The 23,428-nt window shown below is 43.3% G+C and overlaps 1 protein-coding gene across 1 annotated transcript in view; it reads right to left on the bottom strand.

Annotated features, from left to right (window-relative positions):
* The window catches only part of ZDHHC1 (zinc finger DHHC-type containing 1), a 45,894-nt gene that overhangs the window by 5,475 nt on the left and 16,991 nt on the right, over positions 1-23,428 (bottom strand). The window contains 3 exon segments of the mRNA XM_067552791.1: positions 2,771-2,864; positions 16,277-16,362; positions 22,075-22,187. Of these exon segments, the coding sequence (XP_067408892.1) occupies positions 2,771-2,864; positions 16,277-16,362; positions 22,075-22,187 (293 nt within the window).

The following is a 23,428-nucleotide window of genomic DNA, read 5'->3' as shown; positions in this document are numbered from 1 at the left end:
GAGGGATCATAAACTAGAGGAGGGAACCAGGAGACACAACGTACAGCGCATACCAAGAGCAACTGACTGTGCAACCAATGGGACAGAGAAGAGAGACACTTTCTTTTTCAATGTAGAAAATATAAGAGAGTTTGAAATAGAAATTTCTTCAGATTAACAGAAATGATTGGCCAACTTGCAAAGCCTTACACTCAACTTGATGGCATTTGTCTGTATGTAATGCAATGCTGCAGCTGATCAATTCCAAAATTTCAGGTAATGTTCTCGGCATCAATGGCCAGAACCGTATTGATTTTGGAGGAAAACTGGAAGAGGAAAAATAGGGGACATATAAAGCCTCTACTAGCTTTTTAGCATCGCCATGGCCTCAACACCTTTTCAACTTCCTATAGATCAAACATCTGATTAATGGCATCTTATAACAATATCTCATCTCAGATCTTCCTATCCTCCCAATAGAGTTTAACATGTTGAAATCCTGAATGACTTATCACTGACACAGAAAAACGGCTAATGATGTAGGGGGAAGAGAGAATAGAAGGACATGGGGGGAATGGGATATGCACACTGGTCTGTGTGTGGGGGGAAATGGGGTACTCAGTGCCCCTAGCATGGTGGGCAGATAGAGTCCCTGGCATGCAGGGAAAGGGGATAATGAGGGTTCGTAAAGACCTCCTGCCATCAGGGGGAAATGGGGAACTCTGAAGTGGCGGGAGGGGAGAACTGGAGTGTTGTGTTAATTTTGATGGACTATATGAACCCAAAGAGTCAATGGTGTTAACAGAGACCTCAGCTTGATTAGCAATCTGGTGCAAACACCATTAAAAATAATTGTAATCTTTTATTGACGATACAAACGAGAGGGGAAAACAATAAAAGCATTGAAATGTGAAATATTAAGTAAGGCTTTCATTTTAACAACACTTGTTCTCTTTCCCTTTAGCGGGAGAGAGTTTTAAGAAGGAACCGCCTCTCCTCTGAGAGTCTCTGATGGTATAAAGATGGTAATAACTGTCCTTTCTGGGGACAAGTGGATATGGTGGAGAGCTGTTGTTGTTAAAGTCCAATCCCATTTCCTAGAAGACACAACAAAGACCCACACACAAAAGAAGGAGAGAAAAGAATAACAAAGATAAAAAATGCAGCTTCTGTCTCTATTACTGACTTTTACTTGCAATCTTATTGCTGGGAAAACGCAGGCACTTCACATAATTCTATTAGCTACTCTGAGACCCGGCAAACTTCTAGCAGCATCAGTCTGTTCAGGGCATTGATTTAATCACTTTTCTGGTCACAGGCTTAAAGCAATGTTGAAAAACATATCATCTTGGTTGGCTGAGCCAGACTCTTATTAAACAGAAGGCAAAAGGAGACAGATAGGAAAGAAAAAAAATAAGGTGTGGAAAGAAACAGACACCCAACGTGGGGTGATGATAAAGTCCCACACCCTAGGTGGTATTCGGAATTTAATTGGAGCCAGTAGTGGTGTCACTTGTGTTGCTCTCTCTTCCTGGTCTGGTCATGACATCTCTCAGGATTAGGACGGTGAAGGCCCAGTGGTGTTATGGTGGATCCCAAGAGATAATGAAAGCGGCAGCCATGATGGTAAAGTTCATTTATTCCTATTCTCTTCTTTCGGTGCATTCATATCCATCCGTCCATATTTTGCTCCCAAAGTCTTGTTTTTTAAGAACCCCAAAAGGTAGTGTTAAGTGGAATAGCCCAGCCCCTCGTTATTTTGTTCACCATTTAGACATAATTTCTGACATTAGTTTTGGTTCATTGATTTCTGACTGCATACTTCTCTTGTTTAACAGGAATCATCATCATCATACATTGATCATTCCTGGTAAAGTTATATCAGGAGGCCTTTTTGTTTGGACTAATTCACTCTGCCTTTTGCATCTTTTCCCATCAACATTTGTTGCTACAGATTATTGTGACATTTTATAAACTTTTATCCACTTTTCCAGAATTAGTCTAGACCTACCAAGGACAAGTTATCATTACAGGGGCACACAGCACCACTACTATGGTGAGGAGAATGGGGGCAGGGAAAAACAGGGGAGACCACACAAAATCTCTGTGAGGGCGAGATTATGGGGCCTGGAATGGGAGATGGGGGAATGGTGTGCTTGGTAGGAAAGGAGGGAATTGGAGCACATACAGAGCCCCTGCCAGGGGAAAGAATGAGGAATCTTGGAAGGGGGAAAAAGGACCACACAGAGCCCCTAGCATGAGGGGGAAAGTGGGAATGGGGGCAGGGAGAGAGAGCCACACAGCAGGGGGAAGGGACTTTGGTATGGGGAGAAGGGTAAATGTGGGGCATGGGGGTAAGATGGGAGGGGGGATCCACACACAACCCTCGCTATGGGAAGGAAAATGAGGGAACCCTGGAATGGAATGGGGGGAGAAGAAAATGGGGGGCACACACCACTCCTGTTGGGGTGGAGATTGAGAGAACCTGGTATGGGGAAAGGAGAGAACACAGAATCCCTGGCAGGGGGAGATTGTGAAGGAGTTGCAGGGAATCCCTGAAAAAGAGGGGGATGGGAGGAAGGGGATTGGGGGGCGGGGGAGTAATACAAGGAGCCCCTAGTGAGTGCAGTGAGTTTAGGCTACACAAGCTATGAAGTGTGCAACCCCCTAGTAAGGCCTTCCACCAAAAAGCAATGAGAAACAGCTGAGCATAAGCCCAGAGAGAAAAGAGAGAGCACCACACTACAGATCAGCACAGCAGCCCACAATCTAGAGCAAGTCTCCCACTTACCTGGGTGTGGACTGTGGAGTGAAGAGCTGGGAGCTCAGGAGAAGAGTTGAGCTCGGGGTCTGCTCCATCGTTGTGGACACAGAGCTTTGAAAGGCTAAAACACAGGAATACACAAGACACTGCAGTTTTCTTAAGGAACAGTTAACGTTTTGATGCCTATGTGTCTCTAAACAGCTGAGCTCGGCTCCTTCTTTGCAGGGTGTTCCAAGAGAGTGCTGTGGGGTAATTGCTCCTCCCGCTAAGGAAACTGTTGTGTGGACCTCCCTGGGGTCCCATCTTGTTTCCCCTCCTGTTCAACATGCACATGGGATTGATCACTAGAAGGGTTAGCTCAGAGGCCTGGGCATGGATGAGAGCCAAATGGTTGATGCTGGTAGTTGGAGGAAATAACCAGAAGATACAGCAAGGCTGATACTGACCCCTTTGATAGAGTGTGAGTGCCCATGTGTAACTTGGGCGGATTACCATATGCTGTTGGATGACCACATTGCAGCAGCATCCAGGAACACTTTTTACCATGTGTCTGGCCAAGAGAGTGTAAGTGTTTATCTGTTGTGCTATCATGCTACTGAGATCCATGCCTTTGTCACCAGGAGACTGGATTACTGCAGTATGCTTAATGTGGGACTACACCTTAAATCTATCCAGAAACTTGAATTGGTACTGAATGCAGCCACCTGCTTATACCGCTGCCAAGAGGCACCGTTAACATGTTATCTGGCTGCCTATTGGTTTCCAGGTGGAGTTCAAGGTGTTGGTTTTGATGTATGATCCCTAACCAGCTTGGGACCTGTACACTTGAGAGCATCTCTCCCCCATGCCATACTGCCACAGCTGCAATCTGCAGAGGGATCCACGCTCAGTTCTCCCTCATCACAAAAGAAAGGTAGCTGCCAGTAGAGTTTTCCTTGTAGGTGCCTCTTTTCCTTGGAATGAGTCTGAAATAGCCAGAATTACCTTCCAGGCACACTGCAAAGCCCATCTATTTGAGTGAGCACTGGGGGAGAGCTGAAGCATTCAAAGGTGAGCTCTTTCTGGTGGGAAAGTGTAGTGGGAGTTTAAAGCTGTATTGGTCAGGACTGGTACCAATATCAAATGATGCATGGTAGGAAGAAGTGCTGTTACTGTGGTGGATTTTTACTTTTTGTCTCCAATATTCTCCTTTGTTTAAATGTGTATCAAAAGCACCTTGCACTCTGGTGGGGAATTTGAATAAGACTGAAATCTAAATAAATAAAAAAAGCAATCACCACACTAGAGCACTGATTCAGTGCTGCTTCACCAAGAAGATAGCCTAGAAAATTCCCAACTTTCCTGTGACATTTGAGTTTTCCTTGGAGTCTCCCATCTAAATTCTCACAGACTGAGCCTGACTCTGCCTACCCAGTGAGAATATGATGAAAACACAGTAGATGGCAGAAGACTTAGTATTAGCTGGTAAAACATCCTGAAATGCTATAGACAGAGCGCCACTTGAGAAGGAAGGCGGAAGCTATGGAGAAGTGTGCCAGCCTCCCACATCTTGCTGCAGCCTTAGACTGCCAGCGGTAAATTTTCTTAGCAGTTCTTTTGACACAAGGCTTCCTGGCAAACTTTTCACAATACTAAATATTGGGTGAGTGTGAGCTTCAGCTAGAGTAATGTAACGTTTCCAGAGCTCTGAACATACTCACTACATAAGAAATGAATAACTGTATAAGTGAGCAGAGGTCCCAGAGAGCAGAGGGAAGAGACCTGGAAGGAGTTCACAATTCTCTTGAGGGCTGTGTGTAAAACAGCATTACAGACTGTCAGCGCTCAGGACTGTTCCATCAGCTACATTCAGCAACCACTGTGCACAGGAGTTTGGCGCCTAAGCACACAGCCTGCTTGCTTCAGAGTGGAGCCTGCTGGAGGGGACTTATATTAAGCTCACGGTTAATGCAGTAACCATGAAGGAGAATCTCAACGTCAAAAGGAAAAGGTCTAGAGACCTTTTAAAATTAAAGATAGCCCTGAAACCATAAAACTGCCACTAGGGCTGGAAGGAACTAGGGCTGCACTCTACTACTCTCTCTAGTTACTGACTCCATAATAACTGAACACCTCCCAAATATTAAAATAGCAGTAACAAAATTCTCTCTCCCCTCACACCTTTCTTCCCCTGCCTGGAGAAGTAAACAATTTGTAAGGCTGAGAGAGTGCACACACCTGAATATAGGTATGTTTGTGCAGAGCTTATTGAGGGACAGTTATGCTGAAGAGGTGAGTTTGGCATTTAGTTCTGAATGACCTGCGTTTGGTGGTTATTCTTAGCTCTTGCAGGAGTGAATTCCAGAGAGCAATTCCAGTTCCTGGGAAAGTTCCATCTATCACAGTCATGAGCTTCCATCTATTGGTCGGCAGTTTCATTGTTCCAGTGGAATGTAGCGGTTGCGGGAAGTCATGGTTGTGGAGGGAGAGGTGCTCTCCCAGGAAGCTAGGGTCAATACCCTAGAGGGTTTTGAATACTGGGAGAAACACCTTCAACTGACCTCTGTATTCAATAGGGAGCCAATGAAGAATGGAGTACTACCACGATGTGTTAGACATGAACTTTATTGCTTTTGTTCACATGACCTTTGTTGTTTAGGAAATGGGCTGCTCAGTTCTTTACGAACTGGAACTTTTTGAGAATGAGTGGCTTTATACCTAGCTTTGAGTGCAACAGACAAGCCTGGTAGTCATAAATGCATGACTCACTGTGGCAAAGTATAAGCTGGGCAGACTGGGACACAGCTACAGATGAAAGCAGGTCTTTTTCAGTGCTGTGGCTATTTAGACAGCCAATAGAATTCAGATCAATAGGACCCAACAGCTGTGAACTATCTTACTGAGGGCAGATAGCAAGTTACTTTATAGAGAAAACAATTCCTTAGGCAGTCCTTCTTTCCTGACTGTTCTTAATCTAGGTGTTGATCTCAGCTAGGCACTGGGAAAGTTGAGAGATGGTGCTGTTTACATCTGAGGTAAAAGAGATATAGACTTTGATGATGTCAGTGTATCAGTGGCACTTCAGCCCATGTGATCTCACCAGTTCCCCCAATGGTTTCATGGAGACCAGTAGTTTTCAACCTGTGGTCTGCAGACCCCTGCGGGTCTGCAGACTATGTCTAAGGGGTCCGCGAAAGGTGATTATGAAAATAAAGTTTCAGATCACAGAAAAGGCATTCCATTTTTCTGATCAGTGAAAACCCAGAAGTGTTGTCGTTACCATAGAAGCCCACAGTTTAGTGCCCTTTCTCATGCTGCATCAAATGCTGTGCCGAGCATTTTGCGTTCAGCTGAATTCCATTCAGTCAGTTTTCAGCCTAAGTCTTCTATGGTAGGGATCTGCAGACCACAGGTTGAATTTCCAAAGGGTCCACACCTCCATTTGAAAATGTTTAGGGGTCTGCAAATGGAAAAAGGTTCAAAATCACTGACACAGATGTTGAATGAAACAGAGGGCAGGATTGAACTTTATGGGACCTCACAGATGAGGACGTTAGAGGTTAAGGAATGAATCTCAGGGTGCTGTCTGAGAGGAGGACTTGTAGGCAGGACAAGAAAATTTGGCAATCCACATTATCAAAATGCCACAGAGGTTCAGCTGGAGGAGTATGGATGCGCCACCCTGTCTGAGGCCAGGAGGAAGTCATCCATCACAGCACCACCATACACACGGGTGCTGGCCCTGATTGCTGAAGGAGGTTGGAGGAAGGGGGGGACCTCAGAATTCCCCCTACAAACACACTTTTTATGTAGAACAAGATGCCATGGGATGTACTCAGTGAGGTAGCAGAGGTTCCTCTGAGCTCCTACTTCCCCTCCAGTTTTGCAACAACAAACTATGCTGGCTCCCAAAAAAAGAACATTTAAAAGCACGGGGAAGTTGTCCCTGGCTGATTTATTAAGAAAAGCCTAAAATTTCTCACAGAAAACAGTTTCATAAGCACAAAGAAAGCAAACGGAGGATGAGGCAGACACACCAAGAAAAACTCTGCAACCACCAAGATAGTACTAAATAAATACAAAAAAATAAAAGAGCAAAAATTGTTCTAATTTAACTTCTGCCCTGGAGGCTAAGTTTGAAACGCTGAAGAGTAATATGGAACTGCAAGACAGCAAAATTACTGCAGTAGCAAAAGCCACACATGAATGTGAAAAAGAGATGGCCACCAATGATCAGCAATGGAAAGTGACCAAGGAATTTGTGCCACAAAGCATAATCATTTTGGTAAGACCATAAATATGCTACAAGATAAAACTGGAGACTTCAAGACTGGAGACTACTTTAAGTGTAAAAATGTGTGTGTCATTGGCTTCCTAGAACATCCTGTGAAATATTTTGTAACCCCCGTCCCCATCTCTTCCCCCCTCACACACACACAGCTGAAAGGAATTGCAGGTCTGATAGGCGACAACAACAGATCCAGAGCCATAATTGTGAGATTCCAAACATACAAGGATCAACAGCGGGGCCTTAAACCATCAAGATCAATGGGAGACATGAAGGAATAAAAAAATCCAGGATTTATATAAAATGGTTACTTACCCGTAGAGTAGCAGTTGTTTTTTGAGATGTGCTGTGCACATACCCGTTCCCTTTAGCTGTATGTGCGCCCAATGCACTCAAGTCAGATCATTTTGCCGGCAGTACCAATGGAGGGCACATGTGCCCTTGACATCCTCATGCAGTGAGTCAAGAATATAAAGGGCAGAGCTGCCCAACTCTCTCTCTCCATTTCTTCACACTGCCATATAACTATAAGTCTGAAGTAGCAGGGAAGGAGGGAAAGTTGTGGAATGTTTATGTACATCACATACCTCAAAGAACAAAGTTACCATTCAGGTAAGTAGCCATTTTATGTCTTTCAAGAAATTGTGCACATATACATTTCATTCTAGGTGACTCACCAGCAGTTCCCTAGTAGGTGATGAGATTTCAGAATGCCTGAAGCACTGATTTACTGAAGATTGTATCAGTTTAAGAAGCCTGAGTAATAGTATAATGCTTTGAAACGGTGTGTACAGATGACAACATTGCAGCTTTGCAGATGTCTATAATAGGTATGTTATTTAAAACGGCCGACAAAATAGCTTGAACTCTTGCACAATGAGTTGTTATCTTTGCCAGAAGAGTGCTATTAGCAGGGTCATATAAGTATTTTGTTTATGCAGATATCCATTGGGACAACCTCTGAGCTGAAATTGGTTATCCTTTCAGTGTATGTAATGAAACACCTTTGAGATACTCTGAATGGTATGGTCTGCTGGATATAAAATGATAAGACTTTAGGCACATTCAAGATATGGAGCTTTTCTTCACCTTTTTTAGTTTGTGGCTTAGGAAAAAAAAAAATATGGGCAGCTGAATAGTCCAATTCAAATGAAAAGCCAAAGCTACTTTTTACACAAATCTCAGAAGGGGTCTTGAAGATCCCCTGTCATCGTTGTCACAGGGCGCCTCCTTTGCTACCCGGTGTACTTCATGCCTGGCCAGTTCATGTGGTCTCATGGTCACAAACACACACCAGGTTGTTACATTTTCACTAAGTGTGTATTTATTTCCTTACAAATTATCACAGTGTAATGCAGGCTTCCAGCAAGAGTAAGCTTCCCTGCAGCCGTCACTCCTCAGCTCAGGCTCACCCTCTGGTCTTTCCCCTTCTTAGCTACCCCTTGCTTCCTGTTCCTTCCACTTTTTATCCTCCCAATTACACCGTTAGCTCTGTGATTCCCAGCCGGGTGCTCATATTCCCACAACAGAAAGTGTTTAATTGCACATAACCGAGTCTGCAGCCCTCTTCATGCTGCAGCAACATCAATGACCAGGGTGCTAACAACACACTTGTGAGATTCACTAAATGCCCAGTCCACTAAGAGCAACTGTAGCTCAGATTTTCTTCTAGCAGAAGTAACTGCTACTAGAAATGCAGTTTTCACTGAAAGATGTGATGATGAGGCTGTCTCCATTGGCTCAAAGAGGGGCCCCATTAAATGAGATAGTACCAGGTTGAGATTGGGGAACCAATCAGAGATGGGAAAATAAACATGAATGAAACCATTAAGGAACCTCACTACCATTACATGTGAGAAAACTGAGGCACCTTCAGAGGGGTCAGGGTGGGGTGGTGAATGGCTGAAGTGGTCATCCAATGGACTTTGACCAAGCTAATAGATTCCAGGTGTAACAAATAGTCCAATGTGTTTAATTTCAGTGTGAGCAGCAGAGAGATGGCAAGACAGAACCAAACCAAAAACCATCTTCTATTTAGCCAAATATGTAGACCTCACTGAGCCTTTTCTATTGCTAATCAGGATGGTTTGGACCTCTTCTGAGCAGTCCCTCTCTGTACAGCTTCACCATTGCTCAGCCAGGATGTGAGATGGAGGCTTTGTAAGACGGATGCAGAGTTCATCCTTATTTTGGGACAGTAGACCTTTAACCAGAAGCAGGGCGATGGTTGGCTGACTGAAAGTTGCTGAAATTTGGTGTACCAGTACTGCCTTGGCCATGCTGGTGCTATGATCAGTAATGTTGCATGGCCTCTTTACAGTTTTCTGATTACCCTCTAAATCAAGGGAACTGGAAGGAAGGCATAGAGGAGCTGTCTCGACCAGGAGAGGAGAAAGGCATCTGTTATGGAGCCCAGGCTGCAACCTGTCTGGGATCAGAATCTCTTGCATTTATTGTTCAGGTTTATTGTGAAGAGATCTACTGTGGGAGCACCCCACTTGTGAAATATAAAAGTTGCAGAATCTCTGTCTATACGGCAGTTCTTGCACAGTCTTTCTGCGGTCAAGAATCTGTATCATGGGAGGTAGGCAGTTGCTGCCATGGTGTCAAGAATTGCATTTATAAGGTTTATCTTCTTGGACCAGAAGCAAAGCTGACTTCTCTGTATTTATTTTCAGTCCCAGATAACCAAATAATGCTTAGATTCAAGCGATGTTATTCTGAACTTGTTGTTTCGATTGCTCTCTAACCAACCAATTGTCCAAGTAAGGGAAAATTTGTATGCCACAGTGATGGAGGTGGGCAGCTACCACTGGCCATAATTTAATAAAAATCATTGGGGCAAATGACAGGCCAAAAGGTAGTCCTTTATGAATCTCAAATATCCCCTGTAGCCTGGGTGTATGGCCACATGAAAATAAGTGTCCTGCAAACTAAGGGCAGAGTACCAGTTTCCAAGATCTAGGGAAGGGATAATGGAAGAAAGGAAAAACAACTTGAACTTTAGTTTCTTGATTAACTCAGTTTTCTCGAGTCCAGAATGGATTTTACACCACCTCGTTTTGTGGGGGGAATCAGAAAGTAATGAGAATAAAAGCCTTTCCCTCTGTGGTGGGGAGAGACTTCCTCTATATCCCTTATATCCAGAAATGATTGAGCATCATGAAGTAGAGCAGCCTTGTGAGGTAGGGTCCTGAATAACACAGGGAGATGGGTAGGGATTAGGAAGGGAACTGAGCTGAATGACATAACCCTCTTCCATAGTGCTGAGAACCCACATGTTGAATGTTATGGTGGCCCAAGCATTGTGAAAAAGGGACAGAGTTTCCAAAGGGAGGTATTGGATCCAGATGAACTAACATGGTTGATATGCTGCCCTCGCTGTAGACATCAGAATGATTAATAAGCTGAAGTCAATGTCTGGCGAGAGAATCCTATGGCTGAAGAAGCTGTAGGTTTATGTCTAGGAGATTTAGACCTCCTCTTCATAGTGTCCTGGTGTTTAGACTGGTAGAAAGATGACCCAAATTGTGACAGGGAATTGAATTGTGTCCTCATCAAGGTAGGTGAATAAACCCACGAAGAGAGCAAAGTTGTCCTAGGATTTTCCAAGGTATACATAGCATCATTGTCTTTTTCAGAAAATTATTTTGAATTCTCCATAGTGTTTTGAATTCCTCAGGGATCCCCAAGCCTGAAGCCAGGAGGGAATGCCTCATGGAGATTGTCATGACCATCAAATAAGATGCTGTATCTGCGTAGTCCATGGCCACAAGAAGAGATGTTCCTGCCATTCAATGACCTTTGGCTACTTTGGCCATATACTGATCTTTATATTCCTCTGGCAATTTGGCAGTACATTTGGCAATGGAGGTTGAATTAATAAAAGTGTACTTTGCTAGTAAGGCCTGATAGTTTGTAACCCCCATTTGTAGGCTAGCTGTTTTGCATGCCCTTCTACTCTTGTGGTCCTTATCTTTTGGAGTTGACTAGACTGAGACTGCTCTATAAGCTCATTAGCTGCTTTGACTATGAGTGAGTCCAGTGCTGGGCAAGAAATAATCAATTTCTTGCTGAGGCATCTGATAGTGTCTATCAGCACGCTTTGCTGTAGGAGGTATGGAGGCTGGGGTCTGCCATAAGGTTTTGGCAGAATCCAGAAGGGCTTTGCTCATTGAAAGGGCAATGCTTCCTGGAGCCAGAGTCTGTAGTATGATGAAGAGCTTATGTGAGTTCTCTTCACAACTTCTGCTTGGATTCCTTATTAAGTTTTGAAATACTTTAAAGTCCTCAGGTAATGATGAGGATCTCTCCAGGGTAATCGCCTCATCTGATGAAGATGACAATATGTAAAGGGGTTGTTGCATGATATCATCTTGTCTGTCCTCATCACCAGTGGCCTCCAAGTGTGGCATTTGCTTCTCAGAAAAGGGAAGTGGCTCTTCTCTGGAAAGAACAATAGGGACTTATGCCTTACGCAAGATGCTGACAGTGATCTAGTGCCTCTAGTACTAGTCCAAGAGGACCAGGTTGGCCAAGTTGGGTAATTAAACCAATGCAGTACCCATGGTGGTGGGCACCATGGTAGAATATCTGGACAAGTAATGCTCTTGTCTAAAACCATAGGTCTTTGCAACATGTCAGCGTTGTGTTTAAAAATAAGGTGAACAGAAGGATCTGGCTGGTGAAGCCTGTCTACTACCATCCAACTCCAAAGAAGTAATATAGATCTCCTCAGCAAATGGTGAAGCAGCTCCAATTGAAGTTAAAGATGGTCTCAGTACTGCTATGCATGTCCCTACATTGGCGGTACCGATGTTTGCATCGATGTCGATCTTGATGGAACTGTTGCAGTAGCTGACACCGATGACTGCAGACTAGGGTGAAATGCTGATTGTACCACCAGTGGTACCAATGGTACCTTTACTAATGTCCTGCCCCAGGTCAGTACTATATGATGTAACATAGGTAAATGCAGTACCAATAGACATAACAAGTCTTTTGCCGCCAGAAAAGCTTTTGGCATCCAGGGGACCAAAACAGGAGGCATCACTTCAGTAGGTATGGCAGGCAGAACTAGTCTCTGGTATGGGTATAAAAGTAGTCAAACGGACTTGCATACAGAGAGTACATGAAGATGGTACCAGAGTTGGAATTACCTTGAAGGCCGAAGGCATCAGTCTTGATGGCCCTGTGCTTGAGGTGACATGCTGCCTCTGAAAGTCAGTACCAGAGAGGATTGTTAACTGTGTTCAGACTTCAGCACAGTACCTGAGCATTTGTGTCTTTTACCTGACTCATCACTCCTGTGAGTTGTGGATGAAGACTTTTTCTATCTGGCCTCAGCCTCCAACAGAAAAATGGACTTCTTTGGCTTTGATGAAGTCACAAAGGAGGAAAAAGAACCCCTCTTTTCCCCAGGCTTCCCCTTAGGTACCAAGGCATCTGGAAGAGCACTTTGGTAGATGAGCTTTCAGTCTTCTCATGAGCAGGTCATCAGAGTCTGCAGAGGGATGTGTTGTCTTCTCTAAGATCTCCAGATTTTTAGTTCTTGAAGGGAATGAGGTGCAAATAGGCACCTGTCCCTCACATGCCCTCTCCCAAACAAAAGAGACAGCCAGAGTGCCATTACTGCCCTGCAAGTTAAACACTGTTTAAACCCCAAAGATCTCTGGATTGTGATTGAAACACCAGGAAAACTAAATTACCTACAGTCTACCATAAAACTAAACTAAGGGTTCATCTACACTGGTGTCAGACCAGTCTATGAGGTGTGAACTGCAGAGTGCTTTGTGTTGCGTTCTAACAGCCCTGTATATACCATGCTGGTGTGAACTGAAAGGCACCTAGTGTGCGTTAACATAGTTCTTGTTGAAACAGAATTACAAAATAAAATAGACAATAACATTGGGAGACCAGGTGAAAGTCCAATCTCAAAACAGTGATTTAAAAAATTATGTACGTTAATTAAATCATGATCTATATAATTTAAGTTCCTCAGGGGTCATGAATGAGAGGCATCATGGAAAAGATAGGAATTTGAATAAATTAGTAATTACTTTGTTCATAAGAAAGAGGAGTTTGAAGAGTAAGGAGTAGCACAGAAGCTGTAAATAGAAGGAAGAGATAATTAAGAAGATGGCTTGTGTGGAGGGAAGGGAATAGGAGAGTGAGAAAATAGTCATTTCTAAAAGATATCCCTATGTCAAACAGGAGTTATTCTGAGTAAGTTCTAGGGCCTTATTTAATGGGTCTATAAACCTCACAATGAGCATAGACAGAAGGGGGAGGAGAGCCTCTCCTGTTTACAGGCAAGCAGTTTGATCACACCCCCATGCAGAGGCCAGAGCTCCCAATCATGGAGGCAGGCACCCACAGCTGCTGCCAATAGTAGAAACAAGGCCTGTTATAAAGGGGTGAGTCCAGAGAAGGAAAGGGAGGCAGAAAGGCCTAGGACAACAAAGGGATGACACTCTTGCATCATGAACATAGCCAAGAGACCGAAGCAGACTGCTAGACTTAAGAGTTGAGGGTCTAAGAACTGCCCTGACTGTGGTAAAGCTAAGGAGGGCCAGTCAGGAGAAGCAGAGCCCCCTCAAAAGACCACACCAGGAGCTGATGACTTGTGTTATGCAGGAGGTCAGACTAGATGATCACAGTGGTCCATACTGGCCTTGAAATCCATTAAGCTAAGCACAACTTTGAAAGATCAGACGCTTGAATATAAATTGGACAGTGAGATGGCAGCACTGAAGGGGCTGGAATAGTGAAGTGATATGATCTGAGTGTCATGAAAGGAAGATGGATTTTGGATGGACTGAAAGGGGGCAAGGTGAGAGGCAGGGAAACGAAAAGAGAAGATTGCAGTAGTCAAGATGAGAGTTAACCAATGAGGTCCCAAGATTTTACCAGTTGGTCTGAAAAGACTTTTGGATATAGTAAAGGAAATAATATTGTATGGTTTGATGTGTGGTCCTTTTTGATAGCCAGGGGCTAGTGGTGTGCATATGTGAGGAGGAAAGAGCGTGTTAAGTATTTAAAGAGTCTCACACTGCATAGTCATGAGAGTCTGATAGCTTTGTGTCAGGAGAGGGAGGAAGAAAGCAAGGGACTGGATCCTGAATGCATCCCAACCAAGGGCAGGACCCCAATGGTGTGTTCTGAGCATTGAACTTTAAAGAAGCATATCCTATGGAATGTGACAGGACAGTAAGTGAAGATTAGCCATGTGATCAAATTTAGCAATTTTCCCCTTATCAGTGTGGTGGGAGCAGGGGATCTCAAAATGAATTAGGAAGAAGAACAACCTCTTCAGGGAGTTCTTTATGTTGTAAGTCAGAGGGCTGCCAATCAGAAGGAAGGAGAGTCCTGGAAGTGGAGGGCAAGTGGAAACTCTCTCTTGTATCCCTACTGCAGCCCTAAAAGGGAGACAATGCCAGAGGCATGTGGCCCTGGTGCATATCCCTCCAGCAGGGGAACAGGTGGTTGATACTGTTGTTTTTGTTTCAGAGGAGGGTTATACCTGGGATGAAGGGTATCCAGTTGTCCAGTTCTGGCTTTTCCTACTGTCCTAACTGCATAAAAATCGGTGACATACATTCCTATCTGTCCTTTTTTGTCTCTCCTCTCTATCCCTTCCCTGGATGGCCTGGCCTGACGCTGTAGCCCTGGGTGAAAAGAGAGGTTGGAGGGGGAGCACAATGAAGCAGGTTTTCTAGACACACACACTTCCTTCCACTTAGATTAGCAACATCCCCTCACTGTTCCCTCAACTCACACAAACCCCTTCCCTAGATAAACATATTCAGGCCTGACTTCAGGTCTGCTTTATTAAACACTTACTAATCCTGACATACTTGCAGGAGCTGTGGAGAAACTTGTTAGGCATAGAGAATCAAAAGCACCTCAGTTATAGAAATCAGGATTCAACTCCACCACCTGGTATAAGAGTACGTAGCATGCAGATAGTGCTTTCTGCCTCCAAAGCACTATACAAATACTAACTCATTAATCATCACAGTACTCCTGGAAGCTAGGTGACTATTATCCCCAATTTACAGGTAGGGAGACTGATGTAGAAAGGTTAAGTCACTTGGCCAAGGCCACAGAGAGAATCAGCATCAGAGCTAAGATTAGAATGCAGGAATTCCTGGCTCCCTGGCCTGAGCTCAGACTACTAGATCATGGCTGTCTCCTAGGGAGGAAGATGTTGGGTGGCTCTGTCATCATTCAGAGAGAACAGTTGGAAGGCCTGGAGAAGGTGCAACCCCATCAAACTTCATGACGCAAGGATAAAGTCCCCTACAGTTTCACTGACAAGTACTTGGGTAAGAAGTCTCCACTGCCAGTTGACCCCCCTAGGACCAGAGATAAAAAGCATTTTCCTCGTGAGTTTATTTTAACCTGACAGGCAGTAAAGTTCATTGCTTCTTAACCAGGGTAGTTTTCTGTTGATACATTATATGCTATATCGCATGGACTTCATGAAATGATGCCTAAGGACAGTTAAACAGCCAATGAGAGTGGAGCGGCCTTAGGAGTGGCCTATGTATCATTTACCATGGAGTTTTCTGGATATCACAAACTCTCAGAACAGCAGAGCTCTTTTCATGGTAAGGCAGTCTCAGATGCCCATTTTCCGCCTGCTTCTATCTGAAAGCTCTCCAATTCCAATCATATTCTCAAAGGCAGGTGCACACCCTGAGCTGAGGATAAAACTTGGCATTCTGGCTTTCAGTCATATTGCACAGAATTTTTCACAACCACAAGCAGAATTTTCAACAGCAAAGATTCCATAAGTAATGTTAATGTAAGCAGTCTAGGAAGAGAGTTCTAGAAAAGATGTTTTCCTAGGCTCTGAGGCTAAAGCATGGCATGCTCAAACACACAGATGCACTGCCTTAGCCCTGGTCTACACTTACCTGGAGATTTGGCAGCAGTTGACAGGAGTTACGCAAACTACGCGGAGTAGCTCATGTCGACTGCTGTGCTTCCCTTCTGCGCGATGTCTTCACTGCGTTGCGCTACTTGAGGGGGTGGTTTTACTCAGTCGACTGCCTGATCGACTGAGCGGGTCTACACTGACCACTCAATCGATCCAGAAAGATCAATCTGGCAGTGGCAACTTTGCCGCCATCAGTATAGACATGTCCTTAGTCTCCTAAGCACTTCTGTCCCACTGGGGCCACAAGAGGTGACTTTGGTGACAATATCATACACAGCACACACCATGCCATGAAACGCCTGCCAGCATTAGTTGTACTCACTCTCTGCCTGGTGTTACTGTTGAAACGTCCTCCACCTGTATCTCAGGGTTGGTGTAACCAAGGTTTCCTTCATAAAAATCCATTTCCTGAAAAGTACAAGAATTAACTTTAACAAGACAATATGAACACCTGAATGAAGGACATACATCAGCAGGATTAAGAAGCGGGTTTCTTCCCTTAATCACAAATTGGAAGGAAGGCTTTCTGCACACTAAGCCTGCAAATGAGACGTCTCAGCAGGGTCTATTGTTTAATGAGATGAAAAAGATAAGGTTGAGACCGCACTATGTGAAATGCTGACTGGACCAAATACTGAGACTAGATCTCCAGTTCAATCAGAATGGAGAAGTGAACACCAACCTCAGTGTCTTTGGACCTTAAAAAAAGTCATTCAGAAAAATATCACTAGACCCAAAAGCTAGATTAAAGAAAAAAAAGAGTTATTAGAATATTAAATGCAAACATTCCTGTTAATTCAACATTGAGGCTGCAAAAAGAAGCATGAAAAAGTCAGGAACCACAAGAGTGAAGGGAACTCTACTCCCTTGGAAGAATGTTTTGTAGCCGTACATGTATCCAAGATAACATACGAGCTGGAATTTACAGATTACATTATGATGTCAATGTACAGGAGGGCTGGGTTACTTAATCTTTTAAATCCCAACAACTGGATTAATGGAAAGGCCCTCCACCATCCCAATATATCAATAAACCTGACCACACAATGGAGATGGCCAAAATACAAATGGATGGAGATTGAAAGGCAGCCATCAGAGAAGACAGACTTGGTTCAGGGGAACCCTGGCTGAGACATCTCAGTTCAGTATATTTTTGCCAACTGATTTTAAATCTGAACAACTACCAAACCAATTTTCTCCAAAACTGATTTAGTTTGCAAGCTTCATGGAGACTTTACAGATAAGCTTAATGAAAATAACTAAGGTTGATTTAAGTTAAATATTGTTAAAAGTGACTAGTGACTTTGGTTGCCCACTGTGACGTACTAAGTGCAATTCAGATCAATCAGGGGCTGTGTCACCCCTGCCCAGCAAACCTGCATGCCTTACAATGCCTTGCTGCAGTAGGTCCTATTTGGCCACCCACAAATAGCTTTCCAGCATGCAAGTTATATCCTCAGTGTCTGCATGACACTCATCCTGCCAGCCATGTTTGAGTTACACTTGCAGCCATGGTTACTTCTGCAGGGCAATCCCAGACCTGGATTTTCCCCCAAACAATGAATGTCTTGTATTGCCCAACCCTCTCCTGGACAATCCAAATATATTAAGTCTACTATTCCTTTAAGGAAATAATATACACCAGCTTATTAACTTAAATAGAGATATCCAGACACTTAACTTAAATACACTGGATTAGGTAAAACAATAAAACAAGTTTATTAACTACAGAGTTAGATTTTATGTGAGTACAAGCAATGAGGCATAAGACTCAGAAATGGTTATGAGAAAAATAAAGATAAAACGCTTCCTAGTATCTAACTTAACAAACTATATTAGATTTAAAGCAAAGTTTCTCACCACATGCTTCCAACAGCATTACAGACCAAATCTCTAGGTCAAGATCCCTCCCCCAGAGTTCAACCGCGGCTTCTTTTGTCTTCTCAGGTGCAAGTGAGGTGGACCAGCAGGGAGAACAAGGATGTCATGTGGTTCTTCCCCTCCTTTTTATAGTTTTAGCCCCCCTCTTGAAAAACATTTCCAGGAGACAGAGAGTCTGTGGGGAATGATGTTCCCTGTTCGGTTTTTTCACCTGTGTATGCTTACATGCAGGTTTCCTTTGGTTTCCTCCCTTCCCCCTTTCTGCTTCATGACTCTATTTACTACTTAAATGCAAATTAAGGTACACACATTCCTTTGTTTAGGATAGGCCTGTTTGCCAACTTCTGTGTGGGCAGGGTTGTGAGATTTGGAATATGTACTAATAACATCATACATGGGAATCTTATAACTTCACAATGTTGCTACTTATATTTCACCATGACAATACGGAGCAGCAAGTTATGAGTTTTCAAGTGATACCTCAAAAGGCACACATTGTACAAAGATTATTACAATAGTGTGTTGGGTGTGAATACAAGGGTGCATTCCACCACACCCATCTTAAGAAATCTTGAAGGGACCTGCTCTTCAGAAAGTTCTGAGCACCCGGCCTCTGAAAATCAGTCTCAAGTTGGACATCCAAAACTTGAGGCACCAAAAAACTTGGTCTGAATGTTTAAAGTCCTTGTACCATCTTAATTCATGATTAAAGGAAAGCAAAACGTTGGAATACTTCAGAGCTACCAAATTTTCTAAATGCTCTTGTCTTAAATTGATCTTTGAAAGGAAAAAAAAGGAAAGAGATTCCACTTGATTTTAAATGTTCATAACTCTAAAATTATTTTTCTTAAATATTATATAATATTGGTTATTAAATAACAACAGTTTTCTTAAATATCAAGACAAGTTTGAAAATAATTGATTTAGTAGATTTAGGGTATGTCTTAATTGACAGCTGCAAATTCACCACTATTAGATCGATTCTTCAGAATCAATTGAGCAAAAGTGAAGACCCGCTCAATCGACCCAGAAGTCTATTTAATAAATTCACTCCCAGAAAAAGTGTAACACTGTGCAGATGGGAGCGCATTTCCCATCGGCACAGCAATGTGAAGACGCTGCGGTAAGTAGAAGCTAGGAAGTCGACGGGAGATAGGCAAGCTACTCTATGTAGCTTTTGTATCTCCCGTCGACTGCCACCAAATTTCCCTGTCAGTGTAGACCAGGCCCATAAGATATGAATTTTTTGATGTCAACAAACTAGTTTGGGAATGTGCAATTACCTAGCTGTTCACAATATATGAGCAGTGTACATGTCAAATGAGGCAACGGGGAGGCCACAGTAAGAGACAATTTCACACCAAGGCAGACGTGTCAGGAGAGATATAGATCTTTTCAGAGAAAACCACCAATGGCTGAAAAAGTTGCTATTGGAGAGATCCAAGCAAGATTGCAGCCATTAAAGGGCACAGCTATTGGGGGTGATTGGGGCTCAATGTTTACAAAGTTCAGCCCACAATCAGCTATCCAAACAGTTATTGCTCAGTAACAAAGGGTGACATCTTCTCCCTTAACAGCGTTGGATGAGAAATGTGGCAGTGACAAGGCGCTCTCAGTTTTTTTCTCATGTTGATCTGAATAATCTTTCATAGACAAAGTGTTCTGTTTCCCTACAGACAAAGAAGCTACCCATTAAGACAAAAGGAACATTGATCATCTGTTGCATCAAACATTCTTGGAAAACATTCTCTGTTATGTCCACAGAATGCAAACACATGAATGAACTGCAATGCAGGCCTGGCAACACCAATAAGATTAACAAAGAACACATCTCAGGAATTTTCTGAGCTCTCCTGGAGAAAAAAAGGCCTTCTAAAATCCACTTAATTCATTTTAGTCTTGTAAATCACATATAACCATAATGATCACATGATACCCTGACTGAGTAAGTCATAAGGGTTGGCCAGCAAAAACAAATGGAAGCAGATTGGACAGTTAGTAAATGTGATGCACCTCACTGTGTTACAACAGGAATACTGTGCAACACAACCATAATCCCCCCCTTGGCTCAGAGCATCATCTAATGGGGACATTAAGTCACCTCAGTCTTGGAGGGCAGATATGCCTTAGACTGTCTAAAACCAGCTCCCAACAACATAGTGGTCAGAAAACTTAGTCTCCACCTCTGCAGCAACATTAAATAAATATTACTGCAATGACTGCGTAGTGCTTCAAATTAACCAGCTATCCCAAACCTACAGTACAGGAATAATGCAAGGTTACTCTTTTCACAGCTTTCACTGCATGTCCCCAGGCCAAGGCCACATCTACATTAAAAACTTTTGTCAAGGCAAGTCACACCAGCATAATAAAGCCACCACAGATAGTATATCGCTTGTGCGCGTACATACTTGACTCCTTGTGTTGGTGCTGTGCATACTCACCGGGAGTGCTTGTGTCAACACACAATGCACCATGGGTAGGTATCCCAGCATGCAACCCACCACCATTCAGGGAAGTTTTGGTAATGCACGGTGGGCTCAAAACGAGTTGTGCAGGGCTGACTGGGAGTAAGGGATCAACTTCCCAGCATGCATCTGTCTCCATTCCATAATGTCATTTATATCCCATAATTTTCACACTTGTTTTCAAAATCCCATGAACCGACGCAGCCCGCCCCACTATCCACCATCTCTGACAGAAGCATGGGGCCTGAGAAGCTCTGCACTGTTGTCATGAACATTGCAAGCACAGGACACATGATCGTCTGGTATTTGCAGAACCACAAGAATAACTGAATCAGCAAGAGAACATGACAATTTCTTAGAAGACAGACTGCTGTTGAACATAGCAAGAACCAATTCAAGGTTGATGGTGGCATTCACAGAGCAACTGCAGATGGTGGAGCACTGCTTCTGGTTAGAGCCCTGCAAATCCGTGGATATCCAGGGACCACTTTTGTGGATCGGATGCAGATACAAATTCGTATCCCTGGTCACATGTCCCCCATCCTCCTCCATTTCTTCCTTGTCCTCATCCCCACTGTTCAGGCCACAGGCCTGTTCCTTGGGCTCCTTGGAAGTATCCATGATGGTGTGCCTTCTGGTATGCCTGCCACAGTTCTTTTGCTTTCACACTGCACTGCTGCTGGTCCCTGTCATGCCTCTTCTCCTTCATCCCTCATGCAATTCACTTATATTTTGGAAACAGCAATTCAATGTCTCCTCCCCCTTCCTTTCAACTTAGCTAATCTCCTCACTAGAGCTACCCTCTTCCCCCCATATAATGGCACTAATCTGATGTCTGCCATGCTTCACATTGTTTGCACTGCTTCTATGTAATATCCCTTTCTACTCACCACCTGTCTGTCCCGTCTATTTAGATTGTAAGCTCTTTGCAGCAGAGTCAGTCTTTTCTTACACTGTTTATACAGTGCCTAGCACAAAGGGGGCTCTAATTTCAGTTAAGGCCTCTAGACACTAATAAATAATAACAAATGCAATGTTACATTAAGCATTCAAAAGTGTGGATGTGTGAGCTGGAAGTTACAATTGTAGCTCTGCCTCTTGTTCAAATGTGTTAAAATACCCTCTTTATTTACAATAACACATTCTATTTCTCAGGTCTCCAGACAGATTGAGGATGGAGACAAGTCAAGTCATTCATTTCTTACAAAACATCAAACTGGTTCTAGTATCAGGTAATTGAGCTGTAAGGGACGAGGTAAGAGAAACAAGGAAAATTTCTGCAAAAGAAATGACCAGGAGCCTCCCAATTTATAACATAACCCAAAAGGATTTGTAAAATATGGAGACGTTTCAGTAACAGAGTAAAACACACAGTGCACAGGTTTTGATAAGATCCCTTGTTGTTTAACTCTGGGGTTAAATTAAAGACTATGGGGAATGATTGGCTAAGCTCTAAACATGATTTACACTCCTTTTTTTCCCTAGATGATACAACTTGCTATTTGGTATTCCCAAAACAATAATTTCTCCAAGTTAGTTCAGTCCTAGAGCCTTGTACAGCTCTGTCAATGCACTTCAATTATAACCTGCTAGTCCTGTCTGGGGCCGCACACAACCCACCAAAGTATCTCAAAAATCCTGCCTTCAGCACCTGTCTAACATCCTGAGCAGAGGTTCTGGATGAATCAGGATTCCCCACTGAAATGCACCAAAATATTCCACAGCAAACAAAAGGTGTGTTTGACAAAAAGGCTGAAAGCACAATCAGTACCTGACTGGGTCTCACTGGGGGAGGACAAGACTCCAGTTGTTTGTTGGCCTCCTTCATCTCTTGTCGGGGCCGCTGCTGTACAATGTACTCATAGGTGGTCAGTTTATTCCACACTGGGAGGAAACAAAAAGACATTTCAGCGAGTGGAACTCTGCTTTCTCATTAGGAGCATTATCATTACTAGGCTGCTTAGTTAAGTGTGCACGCACACACAGCAAAGTCTACTTTCTCTCTGAATGGCAGCAAGAGCTGGTAAAACTACTACAATAATTGTGAAAACTGCACTTCATTTGCACAAAGTAATCCTGACCCAGACAAATCTAAACCAACTTTCATGGTGACACTCAAATGCAGTGATCTGGATAGGGAAGATTCCTTGCTATAGTTCAGCTGTCACTATAGCTGGTCACAATTATTTTTTAAATATTTGGAAAAATGTATTTCTCCTGACCCTTAACCTCATGCCCCAAAATGCTGCACAGTTTTTGGAGTCTCTCTAGGTTTTACTGTAATACAATTAATAAGGATAATAAATAAAAATGTCTTTCACACTTACGGCTCACAAATGCTTTTAAAACAAAACACAACTTGGCTCAGAAACTTCCTTTAAAAAAATCAGAGTAAAATCGATTTAGTGGGTGAAAATCCTCCTTCATACAAAGGAAAGACCATCCTCTGTACCAACGATACTGCCAAGAATGAACTTGAGCAGATCACTGCAGACTATGTGGCTCTGGGAAGAAGGATAAAAGAGTTTGGGGTACAAGCGGTGTTCTTTTCCATCCTCCCTGTTGAAGGAAAAGGCCTGGGCAGGGATCACTGAATCATGGAAGTAAATGCATGGCTAAGCAGGTGGTGTTGGCGAGAGGACTTTGGTGTTTTTAACACCGAGCTGATGTTCCAAGAAAGCGTGTTACTATGCTGAGATGGGCTCCATTTATCAAATATTGGGAAGAGCATTTTTGGACATCATCTGGCTAACCTAATGAGGAGAGCTTTACACTAGATCCTATGGTGGATGGTGACAAAAATCCAGCCAACGTGCATCTAGGGTCAAGTAATGAAGATCAGGGGAAGGGGCTAATTTCTGGAGAAGGGACTAGAAATCACAATTGCATTAAAAAGGCAAAAAGAAAAGCAACAGGTCAGTCTGCAAAATATCTTCAATGCCTGTATACAAATGCAAGGAATATGGGGAACAAGCAGGATGAACTGGAAGTCATGGTATTTGAAAAAAAGTATGACTTAAGTGCCATTACAAAGGCTTGATGGGACAACTCCCATGATTTGAGTACCAGCATTGAGGGATACAGCTTGTTCCGAAATGATTGGTATGGAAAAAAAGGAGGAGGCG

Source organism: Emydura macquarii, unplaced genomic scaffold (assembly GCF_026122565.2).
Source record: "Emydura macquarii macquarii isolate MOO-44397 ecotype Brisbane River unplaced genomic scaffold, CSIRO-AGI_Emac_v2 contig_295, whole genome shotgun sequence".
Lineage (NCBI taxonomy): Eukaryota > Metazoa > Chordata > Testudines > Chelidae > Emydura > Emydura macquarii.
This window is presented reverse-complemented; position numbering and strand designations above follow the sequence as displayed.